The 19,953-nt window shown below is 39.3% G+C and overlaps 1 protein-coding gene across 1 annotated transcript; it reads left to right on the top strand.

Annotated features, from left to right (window-relative positions):
* The first annotated feature begins 5,364 nt into the window (after nucleotides 1–5,364).
* On the top strand, nucleotides 5,365–18,441 carry tagln2 (transgelin 2). The gene is made up of 5 exons (XM_036580100.1): nucleotides 5,365–5,535; nucleotides 12,883–13,067; nucleotides 14,305–14,476; nucleotides 15,784–15,886; nucleotides 17,057–18,441. The coding sequence occupies exons 2-5, from the start codon at nucleotides 12,888–12,890 to the stop codon at nucleotides 17,199–17,201; spliced, it is 600 nt and encodes a 199-aa protein (XP_036435993.1). The 5' UTR covers nucleotides 5,365–5,535; nucleotides 12,883–12,887; the 3' UTR covers nucleotides 17,202–18,441.
* Nucleotides 18,442–19,953: the final 1,512 nt, after the last annotated feature.

Raw genomic sequence — 19,953 nt, forward strand, 5'->3', positions numbered from 1 at the left:
CCCACCCCTAATTCTTTGGTGATATGCTGAAGCTGAAGTCATTCATATTCACCAGCTTCTTGTTCTAATTTTCCCGTTCCACCTTAAATGGAGCAGCAGTTACATTCTGGTGCTTCAGGCATCAGAACTGCTGGACTATTTAAGGTGGAATGGGAAATTTAGCTAGCTAGCAACCTAGACATCAGCAAACTACTAGCGTTTTTTATGCTTGTTATGAAAAAAAGGACCAAAATACACTGAAACGACATTAAACTAAGACAATATGATGGTTCTAGTAACTTTTAACTGAGAAAATTCTCATATTTGTGGGTTTCTTTGGCCACTTGCACAGACATCTTCCCGTTTTTTTTTCCCTTATAACATTCTGTTTGGAGTGTGTCTCTCCATTTAGAGGGACATGTAGCCCCAACACTTTGCCCTACCCCCTGATCTCTACCAAAATCAGGACACCCTACCCCTAGACATGAACGCGCAAAACAGAGGGGTAAGGGCTAAGTGGTAGGGGCGAGGGGTGAAGTGGGATTAGGCCTTTTTTAGACACACACATGGAGTTAACCTGCAGTTGCTATTAAACTGCTTTAATACACATCATTCATCTCATAATAGGGTTGATTACTCAGCTGAGGTAATATGACATTATTAGACCTCCTCAATGACCGACTTGAGAAATCAGCTCTATTTTTATAAGTTACACATACTTTTAAAATGTTACTGCTCCTTTTTCTTAGCACCCTAAAGTTACAATATAAAGAACATAATGCATTGGAAATTTGGCATTATTATTATTATTATTATTATTATTATTATTAATATGCAGTGTCCTGTCTTGGACTGGAAGAAGTGCTCTATTGCAAATTATCTGACTCAGTTGTTTACACTATTGACACAGGAATAAAATATATCAACACATTTTTACTTTATTAATTTTGGCAATAATTGTGTTGATGCAATTTCTTTGATTTGGTTGAGATGTAAGCAGAGTCATTCTGAGTGGTTTGGTGTGGAACGGTTCATTACAGACTCAGATGTCTTTACAGAGGTGGTGATAGGAACCAGGGGTTGCCATGACTACAACACAAATATAGCCATTTTATTTACTATCCAAAGCCAGCAGTGAACCTACACCTCAGTTTTCATCAGAGGTCCTTCATTGAGGTCAGATATCTGGTTCCTATCAGCACCACTGGGAACAATTCTGTCTCTGTAAGTTTCTCTGGAACAGAGCGTTTCACAACAAACCACTCCGAATGACTCTGTTTATGTCTCGTTGATGTTGTTGATGCACATTTAACCTCCTCCACTTTAGCTTTAGACTGGAGTCTGACCACCAGATGGCGCTGATTTACCAACTGCACTCAGTCTGGGCCGATTACACACAGGAAGAGCAGCACAGCTGCTCACACAAACACGTTCTGTTAATATTAGCTATAGTATTACAGATGCACCTACACACACCCTCACACACCTACACACACCCTCACACACCTACACACACCCTCACACACCTACACACACCCTCACCCTACAATGCAAATATAGCCATTTTATCTACTATCCAAAACCACCAGTGAATCTACACGTGCCTTCTTTTTCTGTCTACTCCTGATAAAAAAAATAAAAAAAAAATGATTTTGCTCTATTTTACCTGGCCCTCCACCTCTCCACCATCACATCTTAAAACTATCATAAAAGAATGTCTGATACTGTAGGACATTCCTATCGGCACCACTGTGAACAATGTTTGACTCAGTAAGTTTCTCTAGAATGAAGCTCTGAATGATTCTGTTCAAAAAACAAAAATGTGGTGGAATTCCCCTTTAACTTTGGCGAATAGGAAGCAATGGAAATGTGCTGGTGTGTTTCATGTGTTTATTCAGCCCACACAGTCTAGCAAAAACACAGGCTAGTAAAAAAGTTCAAAGTCAACCGTCAGCCAATTAGTCTGTAAAGAAATCAGAATGATAGTAAAATTAATGATAAAATTCACAGTTGTGTGTTGGAGGAGGGACGACACCCCACCCCACCCCACCCACTGATTTATTAATCAATAATCAGTAAACAATACTAACTCAAACATTACGCACTGATAGACTGAGTGATAAATGGACATAAACTGGCCAGGCTTACAGTTTAAACACACACACACACACACTATCTATGACGCGGTGGGTGCTGGAGTCTATCCCAGCGGTCATCAGGCAGAAGGCAGGAAACATCCTGGACAGGTCATCATTAGAAAAATCTAATTCATGCTTTTTCCACTGCTCACCCTGGACGTAGCAGCCAAGACTGTTTGGCATCTGAAATTTGCGTCTTTAGTTTTACGCTATATAACAGTATGTCATTCGCTAAAACCACTTTAGCCTAACAACTAGATCAGGGCTGGACAAACAGGTTACTGCCCTGTTGCGGCTCCACAGCAGAATTAGATGATTGTAAACACTGAAGTTAATGTAGAACTGCTAATTCACCCTTTAATCCTGAAGGTTGGCATGCAGACTGCTGGTCACCATCAGCAATGACAACAATCTTGCCTAGCTAGTGGCTAACGAAACAGCAAAGAGAAAGATTTAAGATGGACATTGATAATTTGGAGACAAACAGACTTATTTGCATTTATAATCACTCCAGCTGGTTTCCTGATACATTTAATCTGCAATGAGAAACTGACAAACACTAAAAGGTCACGTAGCTGAAGTCAGGTCCTTGTTTGAATTTTCCTGTTCCACCTTAAATGGTGCAGCAGTTCTTTTCTGGCGCCCCAGGCACCTTTTAAGGTGGAACAGGAAAATTCGAACGAGAATGAAAATCTGACTTCAGCTTTCTAAAAAATCGAACGTTGAGAGACATTTTACAAGAAACTGTTCTACTTTTGGAAAAGTTTCCTGCCGGAGATGCGAGAAAAGCAGCTGTAGCTGAGCTAAAACTTTAAGCAGAGCAAAGTAAGTCCGTTTTCATTTAGATTATATTTTTTAGCCTATACTAGTGCATCAGCACATACTGAGACAGGTTTACAGCCCAGATGGTGAAATAGACATAAAATGTTGTGGCTACCAAGGTGGTTTGATTTTTGGTGAAAGAAAATGGGTCTTCTTAACATTTGGGTTCCAGACCCCTGAAGCAAGTTGTGGTAAACAGGTTTTGCACAGGGCTAATTTGTTAGCTACTTGTTAGCTACATTAGCCTTGTAGCTCCAGTACAAAACTACAGAAGCAAACTTCAGACACCAAACATGTTTCAGCTGCTTGACTACATTCTACATTTGGGGTTAGAAGAATTTGATATCTGGTGAAATTATTACTTTAGTATGATGCTGATTAAATGACTTTTTAGGGTTTTGCCCAAACCTTTAAAAGAGAGACAGAGAGAGAGAGAGAGAGAGAGAGAGAGAGAGAGAGAAACGGAAGCATAGTCAGTATCCAGTTAGCATTTCTGAGGGTCTGATGTGAACACCACTCAATCCCGTCCCAGGGGGGTCTGATGCGGCTGGCGCTCCGTCCTGTGTGGTGCTGTTGCTTCGTCTGCCATGATTGGATGGGCTGTTCGCGTGCATCGTAGAGCCTTGTGCTATGTGGATCCTTGTGTGGTCTTCACTGTACAAAGGACTCTTAACTCCATACCCAACACTGCCCAGAACTGTAAAACTGTATCCATTTATACTGTTTTGTGTCTGTGCTGGTATCCAGTGTCGACCAGAGGAGGATGGGTTCCCCTTTTGAGTCTGGTTCCTCTCAAGGTTTCTTCCTCCTTGAGGAGGTTTATCTTGCCACTGTCGCCAAGGCTTGCTCACTGGGGGCGTGGACCCGGATTCTCTGTAAAGCTGCTTTGTGACAACATCTGTTGTAAAAGGCGCTATATAAATAAATTTGACTGACTTGACATTTCATCAGCTGCATTTCTAAATCATCACTTATTTCCAGTGTAACATTATGACCCTCAGCATGAAGCCATAGTTTAATATGAAGAAACAGAAGGTTAAAGTATGAGTAATGGTGATGATGAAGAGGCGGTGATGATGAGCCTGCTCTGTAACCATGACAACCAGTGAGGTCAGACGATAATGTCATGAGTTTGTCGTAATGTCAAGCTTTGCCCTAATGATGTCATCACACATGTTGGAACGAGACCCGAGGGTGCCCGGAGGACTGATGGGAGTGGTGTGTATTGTAAGGTTGTCACACAGCAAAACTGTTGTTCATTATGGATTCTGATGAATCTGTAGCATTTACAAAATATTTCATAGTAGTTATGAATAATTTGTTGTATAGTTACAAGGCATTCATAGTGGTTAATGAACAATATGTAGCGGTTACAGCACATTCAAAATAGCTATTGAATGATCACAGTAGTTAATGGACAATGAAGTTGTAGTAGTTATTGAGTAATTAATTGCAGTTACTAAATAATTTATTTTACTTACAGAATAATTAATAGTAGTTACTGAATAATTCATAGTAGTTATAGAACAATTCAAAATAGACATATGGTAGATTTATAGTAGATACTGTAGATGTATAGTGGGTACTGAAGTAGTTACTGACTAATTTATAGTGGTTTATGAATAATTCATACTGATTACTGAATAGTCATAATAGTTACTGAATAATTCATAGCGGATATTGAATAATTTATAGTGGTTACTGAATACTTCATAGTGGTTACTGAATAATTCCCAGTAGTTCCTGAATAATTCATACTGGTTACTAAATAATTCATAGTAGTTACTGAATAATTCATAGTGGTTCATGAATAATTCATACTAATTACTGAATAATTCATAGTGGTTTATGAATAATTCATAGTGATTACTGAATAATTCACAGTAGTTACTGAATAATTCATAATGGACAAAGAATAATTCATAGTGGTTATTTAATAATAGTGATTTCTGAATAATTCATAGTGGTAACCGGAGAGTTCACTCAGGATAAACTGGGATAATCAGTGTAGTTATAAGTCTAGAGCTGAAGGAGTTAATGTTTTATAAACTCTGTAATTACAGTAGTCCCCCCCCAACCCCACCCCAAATACCATCCATCTCTCTCATTCATCCTCTAGCCCTCCCCCCATCTTTCTCTCTCCCTCTCTCTCTCTCTCCCTCTCTGTCTGGTAGAGGAGGTATTTGGAGAATTCCTCTCTTCTTCCCACTCCCAAAAAAGGAGGCGTGCATGAAAAAACAAAAAAGGCAGGAAAAATGACAAGAGGAAAAAGGAGGGGCGGACATGGAGAGGGAGCAAGAGAGACCAAAGGAAAGAGACAGAGAGAGAGAGAAAAGGACGTAACCACGACCATAAAAGGCCATGTACTTTATTCTCTGCCCTCCCTTTGTGCACTTCGGTGAAATCATTTTCTCCTGAAGTGGACACGCCCTCTGCAGTGGACTCTGAGACCCGCAATAAAGAGGAAGCACACAGCGCACACACACACACATACACACACACACACACACACTCGCACGGTGTGGAGGAGTACACGCCTGAGAAGCAGGAAGAGGCAGCAGCTGCAGACGCTGATTTTTCTACACTTTTCTGAACTGTGAGTATGTTCAGGTTACATTACTCTCATAGAGATACACAGTATGTATACATACATACACAGCCCATGTATACTGTACTGTAGAGTATGGAATACTGTAGAGTATAGTACATGTACAGTATCAGGTTTCTTGCCTTTGCACTATATTTCAGGTAATGAGGAAGTCAGTGTAGAATGTGAGAGTTAATTCCAGTTTCAGGATCAGAGATTAAGCCTAAATGTAAGAGTTTAATCTCTGCACAAACATCCATCTTCACAGTCAGGAGGGCTGTTAGATTAGTGTGAACTCCATTTCTCTTTCACACACTCGCTGCATTCCTCTGCTTGTTAGCGCACGTCCCGAGGCCTCGCCGACACGAGTGAGCGGCTGAGTGAGCGAGGGAGTGTGTAGGGTTTCATGGGGAAAGTTTTCATTGGCAGCTGATGTGTTACGGGAACCAGATTCCTCTCTTTATTCTCGTTCTCTCTTCCCCATCACAGCACCGCACACACCGTTTAACCTCCTGACTGCCTCTGCAGACCAGTCTGACCACGTGGTGTTCTGGATTAATTCACTCTACAAAATTCAATAAACTCGGACACTTTCCTCTTAAAAACAGCCTCTCGCCCTCCGTCTGTGTGTCTCTATGTCTCTCTCTCTCTGTCCCTTCCCTTTCTCCCTTTTTCTCTGTCTATCTATATTTTTATATCTCTCTTCTCTCTGTCTATCACTCTCTCTCTCTCTCTCTTCATATATATATATATATATATATATATATATATATATATATATATATATGCGAGTGTGTGTGTTTCTCTGTTTCTCTCTCAGGGCCTGAGACTACTTTAGATTCAGTGTGGGGATTGGGGTTTGGGGTGGGGTGGGGGGGTGGGGGGGTTTGGGGGGGGGGAGTGGGGTTTTGTTATTTTGAATTGCAAATTCAGTTGCATTATATTGAGCCTTGAAGATCCAGTGCAAAACTAAAGGAGTAAACATGTTTTGGCTGATAGACTGCATGCTGGGGAGGTTGGACACTTACAGAGTAAAGTAGATGCACAACGTTTTTGCTTTAAAACAATCAGTAGACAAATGTTTTAGTTTTACTGGGTGTAAAATGGAGCACACGGTTCTCTAAACCAGCAAATACTTCCACAAGCTCAGTTAAACCCGTATTTACTTTTATCAGCGCAGTCAATTGTGCTGCATTCTTACGCCTGCTGAGGCCTATCAGGACATTGTGTAATAGCTCTGTGTGTGTGTGTGTGTGTGTGTGTGTGTGTGCGCGTGTGTGCGTGTGTTGAGCAAAAGCGAGGTTGGGACATCATAACTCATGATACATGTTTTTAGATGTTCTTCAGTTCTGGCTGAGATTCAGCATCTGCGCAAAAGACAAACTTCAGACAACAAGCACACATGAACAGAGGAAACACCCAGTCAGACCACTTACAGAACAAAATACATAAATAAAATCACACACAGGACAGTTTACAGGATGGGACAGGCCTACAGAGAGGATACTGTGACATCTCCCTCTCTCTCTCTCTCTCTCTCTCTCTCTCTCTCTCTTTCTCTCTCTCTCTCTTTCCCAACTGTAAATGTAGAAGCCCAACCTCGCACTAAAACAATTTCATTACTTTCAAAGTAGTTAGTGAATCATTAGCAGTTATGACTGGATAATTCATACTGGTTACTGCATAATTTTTGGATAATTCATAGCAGTTACTGGATAATTCATAGTGGTTACTAAATAATTCATAGTGGTTACTGAATAATCCATAACAGTTACAGTATATTTAATACTGGTTCCTTAATAATTTAATAGAAAGAGGATGTTGCAACATCACTCTCTGTTTCTATCTCTCTCACTCATTCTCAGTTTGAACACTGTTAACTGTAAATGTAGAAACTTCTGTCACTTAACAAAATAACTACTGGCCTCACAGTCGAACAGCTTCTGTATGTTGTTGATAGAAAACACATGCAGGCTATGGAAGGCAGACAAGGCCAGCATCCTGACACACACTTTCACCAGTCCAGGTGTTCAAACACACACAGACACGCCCAGTGTCTCTCACAGACGCAGACAGGACCAGTAGAAACATGCCATTATACTACAGAAGATCAGCACATTAGCAGGAACAGTGATGTCATCCGAGTTCATCTCAGTTCAGAGTCAGTCACTGTGCAACATGTATTATAATCAAAATATGAAAAGAGAGAAAGGAGGAGACTATATTACATCCAGTTACCTGTAATATAAGCTCTCATTTGTTTAGAATACTTAAATTGTTGATAGGCCTCAGAGACTACAGTTAAAAATTAGCCAGTTGGCTAACACTGGAGCATTTATCTTAGAATTAATTAGTGTGTTTTGTCCCAAATAAATAGATAAATAAATAAATGAATAAATAAATAAAAAGTAGTATGCTACACATTTTAATGCATATTTACTTTTTCTTTTCTGAATTCAACATATTGGCAGAAAAAAAAAGCATAAAACGTGGCCTGTGCAAAAGTTATGGCACAATTTGTATTTCATGTTTTATTTTTTACCAATATGTTAAACTCAGGGGTGTTCAAACTTTGGCATACAGCTGCAAATGCATAAATAAATGAAAAGGGAGGAGGTTCACAGGAAACGGCAAAATCAAGCAGGAGCAGGAAGCCACCCCTGAGGCTCTGGTCAATGATTATATGGCCTCCGACTCCTAATAGGCCAGAGCTTAGCAGAGCAATGTGACCTTCTTTGGCTCTGTGACTGTCCTCCACTCTGTCTCAGTGCTTCCTTCTTTCACATGGATTTGGCAGAAGAGGGGGATTTGTTGCCTTGATGAGTTCAGTCTGTTCGGCCTGTCGGTTCCTCATCACCCTTTTGACATGTGATTCCAAGCTTTTTCAGAAAAACAGCACAGAGACGTAGCTAAGAGCGATGAAGGTGTCTTGACAAAATGGTTGCTTGTGTAGATTAACCCCTTAAAATCCCAGGTTTATTACATAATAAGTCTAATTATTCAGTAACTACAGGGATTCTTGGGCTATTCCTGGTTATAGAAGTGTGGAATAAACTTTGGGCCTGTCAGTGGACTCTGGCCTGTTAAAGGGTTCAAGTGATAGTTCAAAAAACTACATTTAAGTAATATTTATCTTACCCCAAATGCCGTTCATCAGATCATGTTTAGGGTCTTACATTTCGTCCTTAGTTTTGCACTGAAGCTACAAGGCTAATAAGGAAGGTTAAGGCTTGCTTCTTTGAATAACAGCCTGTCATGCAGTATCAGAAACCACACAAGCAAATCTAACAGAGATTACAAAACAACTTGATGCAATTTGAGGTAAGTACATGATGCAATTGTGCAGCCATCATCCATAACAAAGGACAGAAGTGCAGTCAAAACTCAAGCCTCAAGATGGCTACTGCTGTTTTTAGCTATGAGATGCACTTTTGTCTGTTTTTGTAGATAACAGTGTGTGATATAGTATCAGAAACCACGTAAGCAAGTCTGTCAGAGGTTGCCTAACAGGTTGACGCAATTTGAGGTAAATGTGTGGAGTGTAGAGCCACCACCTTCAACAACAGACAAAAGTGGAGTCAAAATTCAGGCTTAAAAATGGCTGCTACTATTGTTTTTAGCTATGCGATGCACTTCTGTCCTTGTTTGTAGATAAAACCGCGTCATACAGTGTCAGAAACCACCTTACTTAACAACTTGACAGTTTGAGGCAATTGTGTGATTGTGTAGTCATTCAGTTAGCACAAAGCTAATTGGGTTCCATTGTCCCATGGAACAATAGCACACATACCAGCCTGAATTCCATGTTCGTCTTAGCTGATTTATGCTACTCTGGTGCTGATTTAGCTGGTCACCCAGCATGGTTGTGCTGGTTGACCAGCATAAGAGCATCCAAAACACAACATATGCTGGTTTTTCTAGTAGGGTCAGTATAAGCTTTCATTGCCTGATAGCTAAGTAAGCCTCTTAGCTCCAGTGCAAATCTAAAGAAGTAAAGATTAGACATCAGTGGCTGCAACAATGTAAAGTATTTTTTAAAACTGTAGCCCTGTTGACACAAGCAGAGATTCAGTCAATGCAGAATGTAAATTAAATTTGTTATATAATTAATAATGACTTTTCAGTAATATAGCAAAACAGCAACAATAACTCTAAATTTCTAAGGGTTAACGCTACTGATGCTATTTTGACCTTGCCAGCTGGCCCAGCAGGTAGCCGAGGAAATATATTGTTACAAAAGGACCTCTGTTATCTGCTTGTAATGAATCACATGCTTATAAATCATTCTGTTGGTGTGGCTGTGAATGTTATGGTTGTTGAACAGAAGCTCCATCACTTCCACCCTGCGTTCAGTTCCACAGTCAGATTGTCTTGGCTCCAGATGGTCTATGGCTGAAACAGAGACTTCACACAGAGCAACAAACTCAGTCTAAATTGTGTTTGTTGACTGATTTTATTTCTCTCCCTTGGGGGTCACCCCCGAAACTCTCCCCACCCATGCAAGGGGCAGTTCCCTTTTGTTGTTGTGGGGAGTAAATGATGCTAAGAATGCGCCCTGCCCTCTAGATTTGATGTCTGTAAAGTGGCGTATCCAGGGCCCTACCTTAGGCCCAGTTATGTTTTGAGTATTCACTGTCTTCTACTTATTTTCAGGCAATATTCTTTAGAGCTTATGCATCGTCTACTTTGTATTTAACTCTTAGAAGTCACAACTATTATGGACAATCACAAAAGCATGTCATACTTTTTTAGAAATGATTTTATTATGATTTGAATTTGATGAAATGTTGATGTTGTACAGTCATTTGACAATGAAGAGAAAGGAAAGAAATTGGGTATAGACTCAAATCTGTCAAAAGAAATGTAAATGTAATTCATTATGTAAATATATAATTATGCAGTTATGCAATTGCTATTAATTACTCAGATTTAATTGCAGTTGATTACATTGTTTAGTGTGGTTGATCAAAGGTAATTGCATTTGTCATATTTGCTCAATTTTGAACCTGAAGAAAGATTTGTTGTAGTTTTGTGAGTGTTTAATATAAGCTTCATCAGAATGCATTACTTTTCTGCATGTGGCTGCATGTTCCAACATATTCATCACATACAGTTGCTGCAAAAGTTTGGGCGCCCCAGTCAAATGATGTTTTTGTTGATTATTAAGTTAACTAACTTACTATTTAAAAGCGATCTAGTGTTAGTATTTATTAACACTTGAATAAGAAGACTACAGTCATAGTCACAGCAACAGTGCATGAGCAGCTGGGCTTTGATTTGAAGGGTCACACTAGGAAAATGCATTTACAGTGTTAAAAAAATAGCGGCGTTGAACATTTATCATGTTAACATGCTATTACCTTTGACACAACTAGCAATTATGTTTAAATAGTGTAGCTAAATGACAATAATAGCTTGTAAATGTTAATTCTTTTAATAGTGTGAATGTTGTAAGCTGTAATTTACTTAATGTCTATTGACTGTTGGAGGTTTCATTTTTATTGTTTCACATGCTGAAGGAGCTCAGACTGCTCTCTCTCTCTCCCTCTCCCTCTCTCTCTCTCTTTCTCTCTCTCTCTGGCTTAAATGTGTTTGTGTTAGACGGAAAGTCACACCCATTTTTAAGCATAATTGATAACTAATAATTTGATAATATTTGAGAAAACTGATAATGTAATGGTCCAAATCCTGTTTTAACACCGTGAAAACACACACACACACACACACACACACACACACACACACACACAGAGAGATCAGCAGTTTGTGATTACAGAGTTTACTGACTGCGGGCCAGTTTAGAGGGTGTGTGCCGCATGCTCAGTCAACCAAAAGGCCTCTTGAGGGACACACACACACAGAAATGACTAACGCAGCTGACTTTTTCTCATGTACCTGAGTGGAGCAGTGGATAAACACTAAAGCTCAAACAAAACACTAAGATTATAATGTACAAGCCTAAACAAATTGACTTAGTTACAAATAAGGCCTTGGGGATCTGAGGCACATCATGTATAAATAAGTATAATGTGTGTGTGTGTCCCCATAAGGGTTCTTCATGTCCTCACATAGATAGCAAAACAAACACAGCTGTTTGTAAATGCACTACTGCTGCTTTTACATGCTTTTGTTTTAAAGGGCTCATATCATAGAAAACTAAATTCTCCCTTTTGCATGCAATTCTCACTTTTCTGAAACAAAGGAGTTTTGTTGTTGTTTTTGTGATGTCATGAGAACCAACTCAGTTTCATAGATTCGCCTTTTCAGCCTACAGCAGTTTAGCTCTGCCCATTACACTTAAGAATAGGCCTCATTTACCAACCGTTCTGAAGAAAAAAAATCTTTTTAAAACCCACTTACACAGTTTTCAAGATTCTGACGTTCACCAATGTTTTCTTATCTGGGATTTGTTCTTAGGTAAGAACCGAATCTACACACACTCAAGAGCACAATGGTGCGAACAATTCTGCAGTTTAAGAAAACGTCATAAATCTGACGTAGACTTTTTCTCAGGACCTTTCTCAAGAACTTATTTATTTTGGGAGGTATTGGTGAATGTGGCCCAGTTTTTCAGCCCAGGATGCTTTTTTAATAAGCTACAATACAGAACAACCAATCAGAATGGAGCTCATTTACATATGCAGCTATTAAAGGCAGAGTAAAAAAAAAAAGATGCTGTTTACATTTAAGGGCTAAAGAGAGGTTAGAAAATGGTCATGTAGAAATTAATTATGACTGTTTTTGGAGGATAAACATACACAAACATTGTACACGGAGCAGAAAAATACAGTTAAAGAAAGACGTAGGACATGTGTGTTTTTTTATATTGAGGTTCGCTTTGGGATTTTTTTCCTTTGCTCGATGGAGGAATAAACATATAGAGATGATTGTGATTGGCTGAGAGGTGCATAAATCCAACAAACAGCAAACGGTCAATTAGAGCTGCCCTATGTAATATTTGGGGATTTGGAGACCTCTCTGGTAGAAATGTGTAATTGCAACATGCAGAAGTGAGTTGTGTCTCAGACCCCTTCAATTCAAAAAGAACTCAGTCAGAACTTGGTGAAGGGCGTGTCTTCTGAGGATGTTAGTGAATTATATTGTCACTATTGTCATCATATCTTCATCAGTAATATTAATTCTGCATTTGAGACCTAAACATTGAGTCTGACCTTCTGATATTAAATGAAAATGGATTATTTTTACAGCTTAGCTTCTATATATGGACTATGGATCTATACTGATACTGAAGCCTTAACAATGTTTACATGTTACATCAATCTCTTATTTTAAAAAAGCACCTAAAATTAATTTTATATGATTATATGTTTTTGTGTGTGTGTGTTTGTGTTGCAGGCGTGATGGCGAACAAAGGCCCGTCTTACGGTTTGAGCCGCGAGGTGCAGAGCAAGATCGATAAGAAGTATGACCCAGAGTTGGAGGAGAGGCTAGTGGAGTGGATCGTCGCTCAGTGCGGACCCTCGGTGGGGAGACCACAGCCCGGCAAGCAGGGCTTCCAAACATGGCTCAAGGACGGATGTGTAAGTTAGCACAGCATGTGTGTGTGTGTTTGTTTGTTTGGCTCTTTGTGGGGACCATATGGCTCCAGAATGATGACAGCATGAACATTTTGACTTTTTCGTACATAAATTGCAGCTTTTCGTAAAAATAAAAGAGGGGAAGAGGCCAAAGGTGATGCTGAGGTTTCTGAGGTTGAGGTTAGGGTTGGGTTAGGTGTGTATGTTTGTGGTTAGATGGAGCTCAGCAGCACTGACAAACACTCATACAGAAACACATGGAAAAACCCCACACACCAGTACAAGATGTCCTAGAAATTTTAGTAATTAGTAATTTTTTATGTTAAACATTTAAGGGGAATTCTTTTGATTTTTCAAAATGTTTGTTCACTGAGATTTAAACTGTACTATACTTTAAACTGTACTGGACTGTGTGGTGTTTTCTGTCAATTTAAACAGCTAATCTGATTCCCTGCAGCTCTTCTGATTAACAGTAGTATTGTCAAATTTGATTTGTTGACATGGTGCACCACCCCTGCCTGTCCTTATTGGGGAAATATATCACTGATGTTGGAACAAAACCTCATATCTCTGAAATGATATCTTTACAGGAGAAGGACAAAAACATACTTTACTTTTAATGTAAGTCAAAGGAACCAGACTTTTTTCCAAGTCATCTTTGGTCATTTCCTTTGGTTCATTCATCATGGAATTTACACACAACGTAAAGGACATAAAGACAAGGTTTTGTTCCGACAGCAGCGATATACAGTTAAATTCATAGGTTTGAACACTGTAGGTAAAAAGTGCATTGATTTTCTAACCAAAAATAAGTTGAAAAATAACAACAAACAAAAATTGGAAATTTTTTCCGCAAATTTTAGTGCACAATTTCTATTTACTTGCTGAATTCTTTCCAACATAGTGTCTATATTGTTTCCCAATATTCTGTAGGAGGTACATGCAGGGCAGTGTTAGATAAACAGTTTCCAAATAAACCTGATTTTTTCAGACTTACACCCAGTTTGGTATGATAAGTTGTTTTTTTTTTTGCTGTCATTGTGTTGTAGAGGTTGTAACCCCCAGTTCCTGTTATTAACCCTGTAAAGAAACTACAGTCTGTAAATATCTCTAGAATAAACCCTTCTTTTTTAAAAGACTCTTCATGACTTTATTTACATCTTAATGCGCAAAGAAATTCTCCTTTAACAGATTTATGTCTCTCTCTTTTTTCCTTCTTTCTGCTTCTCGCTGTGTTTAGATTCTGTGTGAGCTGATTAACAGTCTGCACAGGGACGCAAAGCCAGTGAAGAAGATCCAAAACTCCACCATGGCCTTCAAACAGATGGAGCAGATCTCCCAGTTCCTCGCCGCTGCCGAGAAGTACGGCGTCACCAAATCTGACATGTTCCAGACTGTCGACCTCTGGGAGGGTGAGTCCCCCCTCACAGCCTTTCACTTGCTTTTAAGGGGAGAGTTTGGCCAAAAATCAGATGCACACAGTTACCTCAAATGTAGTCAGCCGACACGTTTGGTGTCTGAAATTTGCTTCGTTAGTTTTATACTGAAGCTACGAGGCTAATGTAGCTAACAAGTAGGCCTAATGGAAGCTTAGACAGCATCTAATTAGCAGGGTGCTAACTACATGCCCAAGTCATCACACACTTCTCTCAAACTGTGTTGAGTTGTTCAGTGATCTCTAATAGACTTGCTTATGTGGTTTTGACACTGTATGATATGCTGTCTATAAATGTGGACAAACACACCGACAACATTCAGACTCCTGCTACTGTTTTTAGCTATGCTAGCATAATTTTGTCCTTTTGTAACTTGATGGGATGGAATTCATGCTGGTCTAAAGTGGTCTAACCTGGTTTATGCTGATCTGCTGCTGGTTTAGCTGATCACCCAGCATGGTCATGCTGGTTGACCAGCATACCAGCATCTAAAACACAACATATGCCAGTTTATGCTGTATTTTCCAGCAGATCATTGATTCAAAACCACCACTATCCAGGTCAAAGGATCCAGGAAAAAAAAACTTATACAGTAATGCTAATTTCTGCTAGCACCCATATTTCTAATGGTTTCTTAGGGCTAAGCTACAACTGGTGCACGTGAACATTTTTCAGTAGTTCTAGATTAAACAGTCATTCGAAGCTTATATAAAAGTCATTCTATGTGCGTCACTTGAAGCTCAACACACATTAATGTACATATTTTACCGTGTATATAGCAGTTTTACAGGGACTCTGTCTGGCATGGAGCTGCCACTGTTGTCCATTTCTAAGAAACAACTGAAACCTGGTTAGACTGTGGCTTGCATTCATGGTCAGTGACGTATCTAGAACTTCCAGAAGGCCTGGAGTGAAGTTTTTTTCCTCAAGAAATCGGTCCCGCCCATTGTAAATAGAAAAGTGATTCCCCTGTCACTTAATTATGTTGGTAACTAGTAAGGCCTTCTGTTCAGCTCCTGAAGTCCTAACCAATGGGAGCGCTCTATGTAGACATAGTGGGACTAAAAATCTGATCGGAGACTTTTCTTTCAAGAATTTAACCCTTTTGTTTCCAACCAAAGCTTTTCAAGTTTTAAGAGCATCACTATGATACTTGCAGAGTTTAAATACAACATGCATGATGACTTTAGTAAAGAAAATAAATGAACTAAAAACCACAGATGTTTTTTTTTAGCTCCCAGAAATCAGCAGGCCTTCTAAACGATGCCTGTGCTTGTGTGCAGGTAAAGACCTGGCCGCTGTGCAGATGACCCTGATGGCACTGGGCAGCCTGGCCGTTACCAAGACTGACGGATGTTACCGTGGTGACCCCAACTGGTTCCACAGGTGAGCGCGGCTGCTTCCTGTTCCTTTTCCTGTTCTCGCTTTGACACGGCCAATGGGTCGCCATGGCGACTCGACAACAGAAGCAAATTGCAGCACGCTGGCAGGATGACAACACTAATTTTTTTAAGTTTTGCTGCCATAGAAACCAGAAAACAAGCACTTATCAGTCTGACTGTTGTGCACTATTGGCTGATTCATATACAGAAGCGTGAATGTAGACTGTGATATGAGCGCTAGACTCTAAATTCAAGGTCCAAAGTCTGTCATTTTAGTGAAGTTACATTAATATGCCGGCAACGATCGCTGTTTATAAAATCCTTAATAACACAAATGATACAAATACGTATAAATCTGCATCTGAAAACACATATCAGTAAATTGGTTACACCATAGAAGGAAAATCATTATCTATATAGGTGCAAAACAGGCCATTTTGAATCCATTGTCTTTGTGATGTCACAAAAACCAACACATTCACATATATCTACCCATTATGCCTATAGCAGTTCAGCCCCGCCCTTCACACTGAAGCTTAAGGCATGTTTCAGCCCGTATTGCTTTTTGAACCAGTTTTAATACAGGGCAGCCATTTGGAACAGGGCTGACCTGCATAAATCTTATAGTCTTAAAGGCACAGTAACAGAAACAGTAGTGATACACTGAAATGAAAATTCTTGGCGAAAACTTTTAGGACATTTAAAATACACTGGGCTGAAAGCCAAAACTGGAAAAAGTTGACAATAATTAAAAAATGACTGTTGTTATATTTTTGTTATATTTTGCGCTTTTTCTGTCATTTTCTGCTTCTGTGAATTGTGCAAGATGTTTCAGGTGGTATCAAACCTGTAGTGGAGAAGCTCTTGGTTATTCATCCCCTCGTTATATTTGACATGAACAGAGATTATAAATCATTGTTTAATTCTCGTAAAAACAGTGAAATAGAGGGGTAAAGAGATGTGAAAATTATTTATAAATGTCATGGTGGACTTCAAGAATAAAAAATTTAACAAATGCATAAAATTGGCCATTTAACTTTAATGTAAGGTAATGTAACAAGACTTAATTCTAAGTAATTTTGGAGCATTTCTATTTGTCCATTCGTCAGCAAATTTTCGTCTGTCGTGCTTTTTAGACAGTGATCTGATTGTTGTATGTGTATGTGTTTATTAGGAAAGCTCAGGAGAACAAGCGGGACTTTTCTGATGATCAGCTGAAAGAAGGTCAGAGTATCATTGGTCTGCAAATGGGCACCAACAAAGGAGCATCGCAGGCCGGAATGACCGGCTACGGACGACCCCGACAGATCATCAACTAAGGGTCGTGACCTTTTACCTTATCCTCCTGACTAATCAGTGAGGACTAAACAGGCACCAAGGCTCGTCCCATCAATGGAAACAAACTGGACAACCACCGGGACCAAAACACACCCACCCCCACATACACGTACACATACACCCACATTCATTAGAAAGCCACAGTTGACCGTTTGCAAAATTCTGAAAAGATTTCGCCTCCCTTAGTTATTGTTGTTACATCCGTCAAACTTTCAGCTCAGCCTGCCTGGTAGAATCTGTAACACTTGTGCTAACAGACTAAAATCGTTCAGTAGTGTGAAGGAAAGTGCAGACGAACAGAAGAACAGAGGAACAGAGGAACACGTCTGAAACACTTATTAAACTTTGAACACTTCGAACAGACAAACTGTGAATGTGGGCCAATCTAAAGCAAACAGTGTTTACATTAATCAGAAGCCTGTTTAGCTACTCAATGTTAAAGCAGCAAGTTTTCATGCCGAATAAGGAAGAGCTTTTAGTGACTGCCTCTTCAGATGAGGTAATGCTAAAGCTAACACTGGACCTAACCTGAGCAATGTTAAGGAATCTTTTAGCAAACTTTAATGAAACAATACAAAGCTCAGTACAGTTTACATTCAGCTGGTCTTCCACATAGTTTGATCCAAAATGTTTTCAGCTTCAATTAAATGAAAACAGCTCCACCCTCCAGATTATTAGACTAACGTGTCAGGCATTACACATTCCTCAGTAACACCTTTCCACCACTTCTAAGGCTACTAATTCTGACTAATTTACTGTCACTGCCGTTCTCACTGCAGATTTGTTGTGAGGGGTTCTGTCAAAGTTTTGATGGAGGAAGGAACTTTCAGAGAGACAGTTGTGACTGGCTGAAAGGCATGTCAATAATAATTTTGCAAACGGTCACTGGGGATGAGCTTTTTTAACCAATTTTGCTTTTTGCTTATCTACATTTTTAAATAAATCCAAATATTTGAATATTTCAAAGCAAACATTTTACACGGTTATGAATAAAACTGAAAATGGAATGGAAGGTTTGAAGTTTAAGGTTGTTTACTGTGTGTGTGCAGCTAGCATATGAGCTAATCTGTACCTGATGGTTGATTTAATGATTTAACTTGTGTTTTAGACATGATTAAGTAAGAAATATTTTTATGTAAAGATCTGTTAGATGTGGCCATTTAGTGTAACACAAGCTGGTTGTGTCAACCATTAAAAACTTACTTAAGAATTACATTATAATACGAAGAGTATTTCTTTTTTATTCCAAACCACACACGCCTTATTCGAGTACTCAGTTAAGTAAGTGAATGCTATGAAGAGTTCGCATGTCTATATAATATTCACACCTAATCGTAACCCACACAAAAACAGACCCACACAGATAATCTGTGCTTTTTTCCATTTTTATTGTCATATAAAAAAACTCATTGAATTACTCATGTTATTCTTTTATGTTTAACAACACTTTCTACTTCATTCTGGTAGAACGCAGTTTGTTCGCTGGAACTGGTTCAAGTATTGTTTTCTACAGAAACCATCTCAGATTAGCCTAATGCTAATGTCTTAATCTCAGCAAGTTTGTACATTGTATATTGATTTTCAATAGATGATTTTGAAAATAAAATTCAGCTCAACTGAACAAAACTCTGTGTTTTTATTGTGTTCAACAATTAAATGGGACGTATTTCGTTTTGCACTGGAGCTACGAGGCTAATGTGGCTAATAACCCTACTGAAAATAACAGGAACAATGTTTATGCTGGTCTAGTGCTGGCCTGGTGCTGGTTTATGATGGTTTATGATGGTCAACCAGCATAGCAGCATCCAAAACACAACATACGCTGGTTTTGGTGTTGTGTTGTGGATGCTGGTATGCTGGTCAAGCATCATCAACCGTAATAAACCAGCTATGCTGGTCTATGCTAGTTTTTCTAGCAAGCAAGTAGTAGAAACTTAGTTAGCATCCAGTTAGCACTGTGCAAAATTCATACCTAAATCATCCCACGCTTATCTTACACTATGTTGAGATGCTAAGTAATCTCTAATAGACTTGCTAATTTGGTTTCCAACGTTGTCTGACTACTATTATTTTTTAGATAAAAGTATGTAGCATAGCTAAGAACAGTAGCAGCAGCCAATCACCAGCACAGCTGGTCACCAGCAAAACTAGCATGTGTTGTGTTTTGGATGTTAGCATGCTGGTCAGCAGCAATGGAAGTTAATATAAGGTTGACCAGCTAAACCAGCACTAGACAGCACACACCAACATATCAGTTTAGACCAACATGGAGTGCAAGCAGGTCTGTGCTAGATTTTCCAGCAGGGATCTTGAAGCCAGTTTTATAGATCACAGTGTGTAATGATTTAACCCCTTAAACGGCCAACACCCACCGGCGGGCCCAAAGTTTTATTACACACTTCTATAACCTAAGAATAGCTCAGCTAAGTCCCTGTAGTTACTGAATAATACGCCTTAGTAAGTAATAAGCCTGGGATTTTAAGGGGGCAGTTTGTGCAGAAGCTAATTGGTGGTGTACAAGCTTCCATCACTTATTAGCCACGTGACCCTTGGAGGTAAATGTACACTGTGGTTAACCTGTGTAGTTTCTGATCTATATGACAAAATATTAGCTATAAAAATGGGCTAAAATGCAGGCCACATTCAGGCTTCAAGAAGGCCACTATTACTGTTTTCAGCTGGATGATGTTCTTTTTTCTTCTTTACTGGTGGCAATAAACTGGGTCATAAACC

This window comes from Colossoma macropomum, unplaced genomic scaffold (assembly GCF_904425465.1).
Source record: "Colossoma macropomum unplaced genomic scaffold, Colossoma_macropomum, whole genome shotgun sequence".
Classification (NCBI taxonomy): Eukaryota; Metazoa; Chordata; class Actinopteri; order Characiformes; family Serrasalmidae; genus Colossoma; species Colossoma macropomum.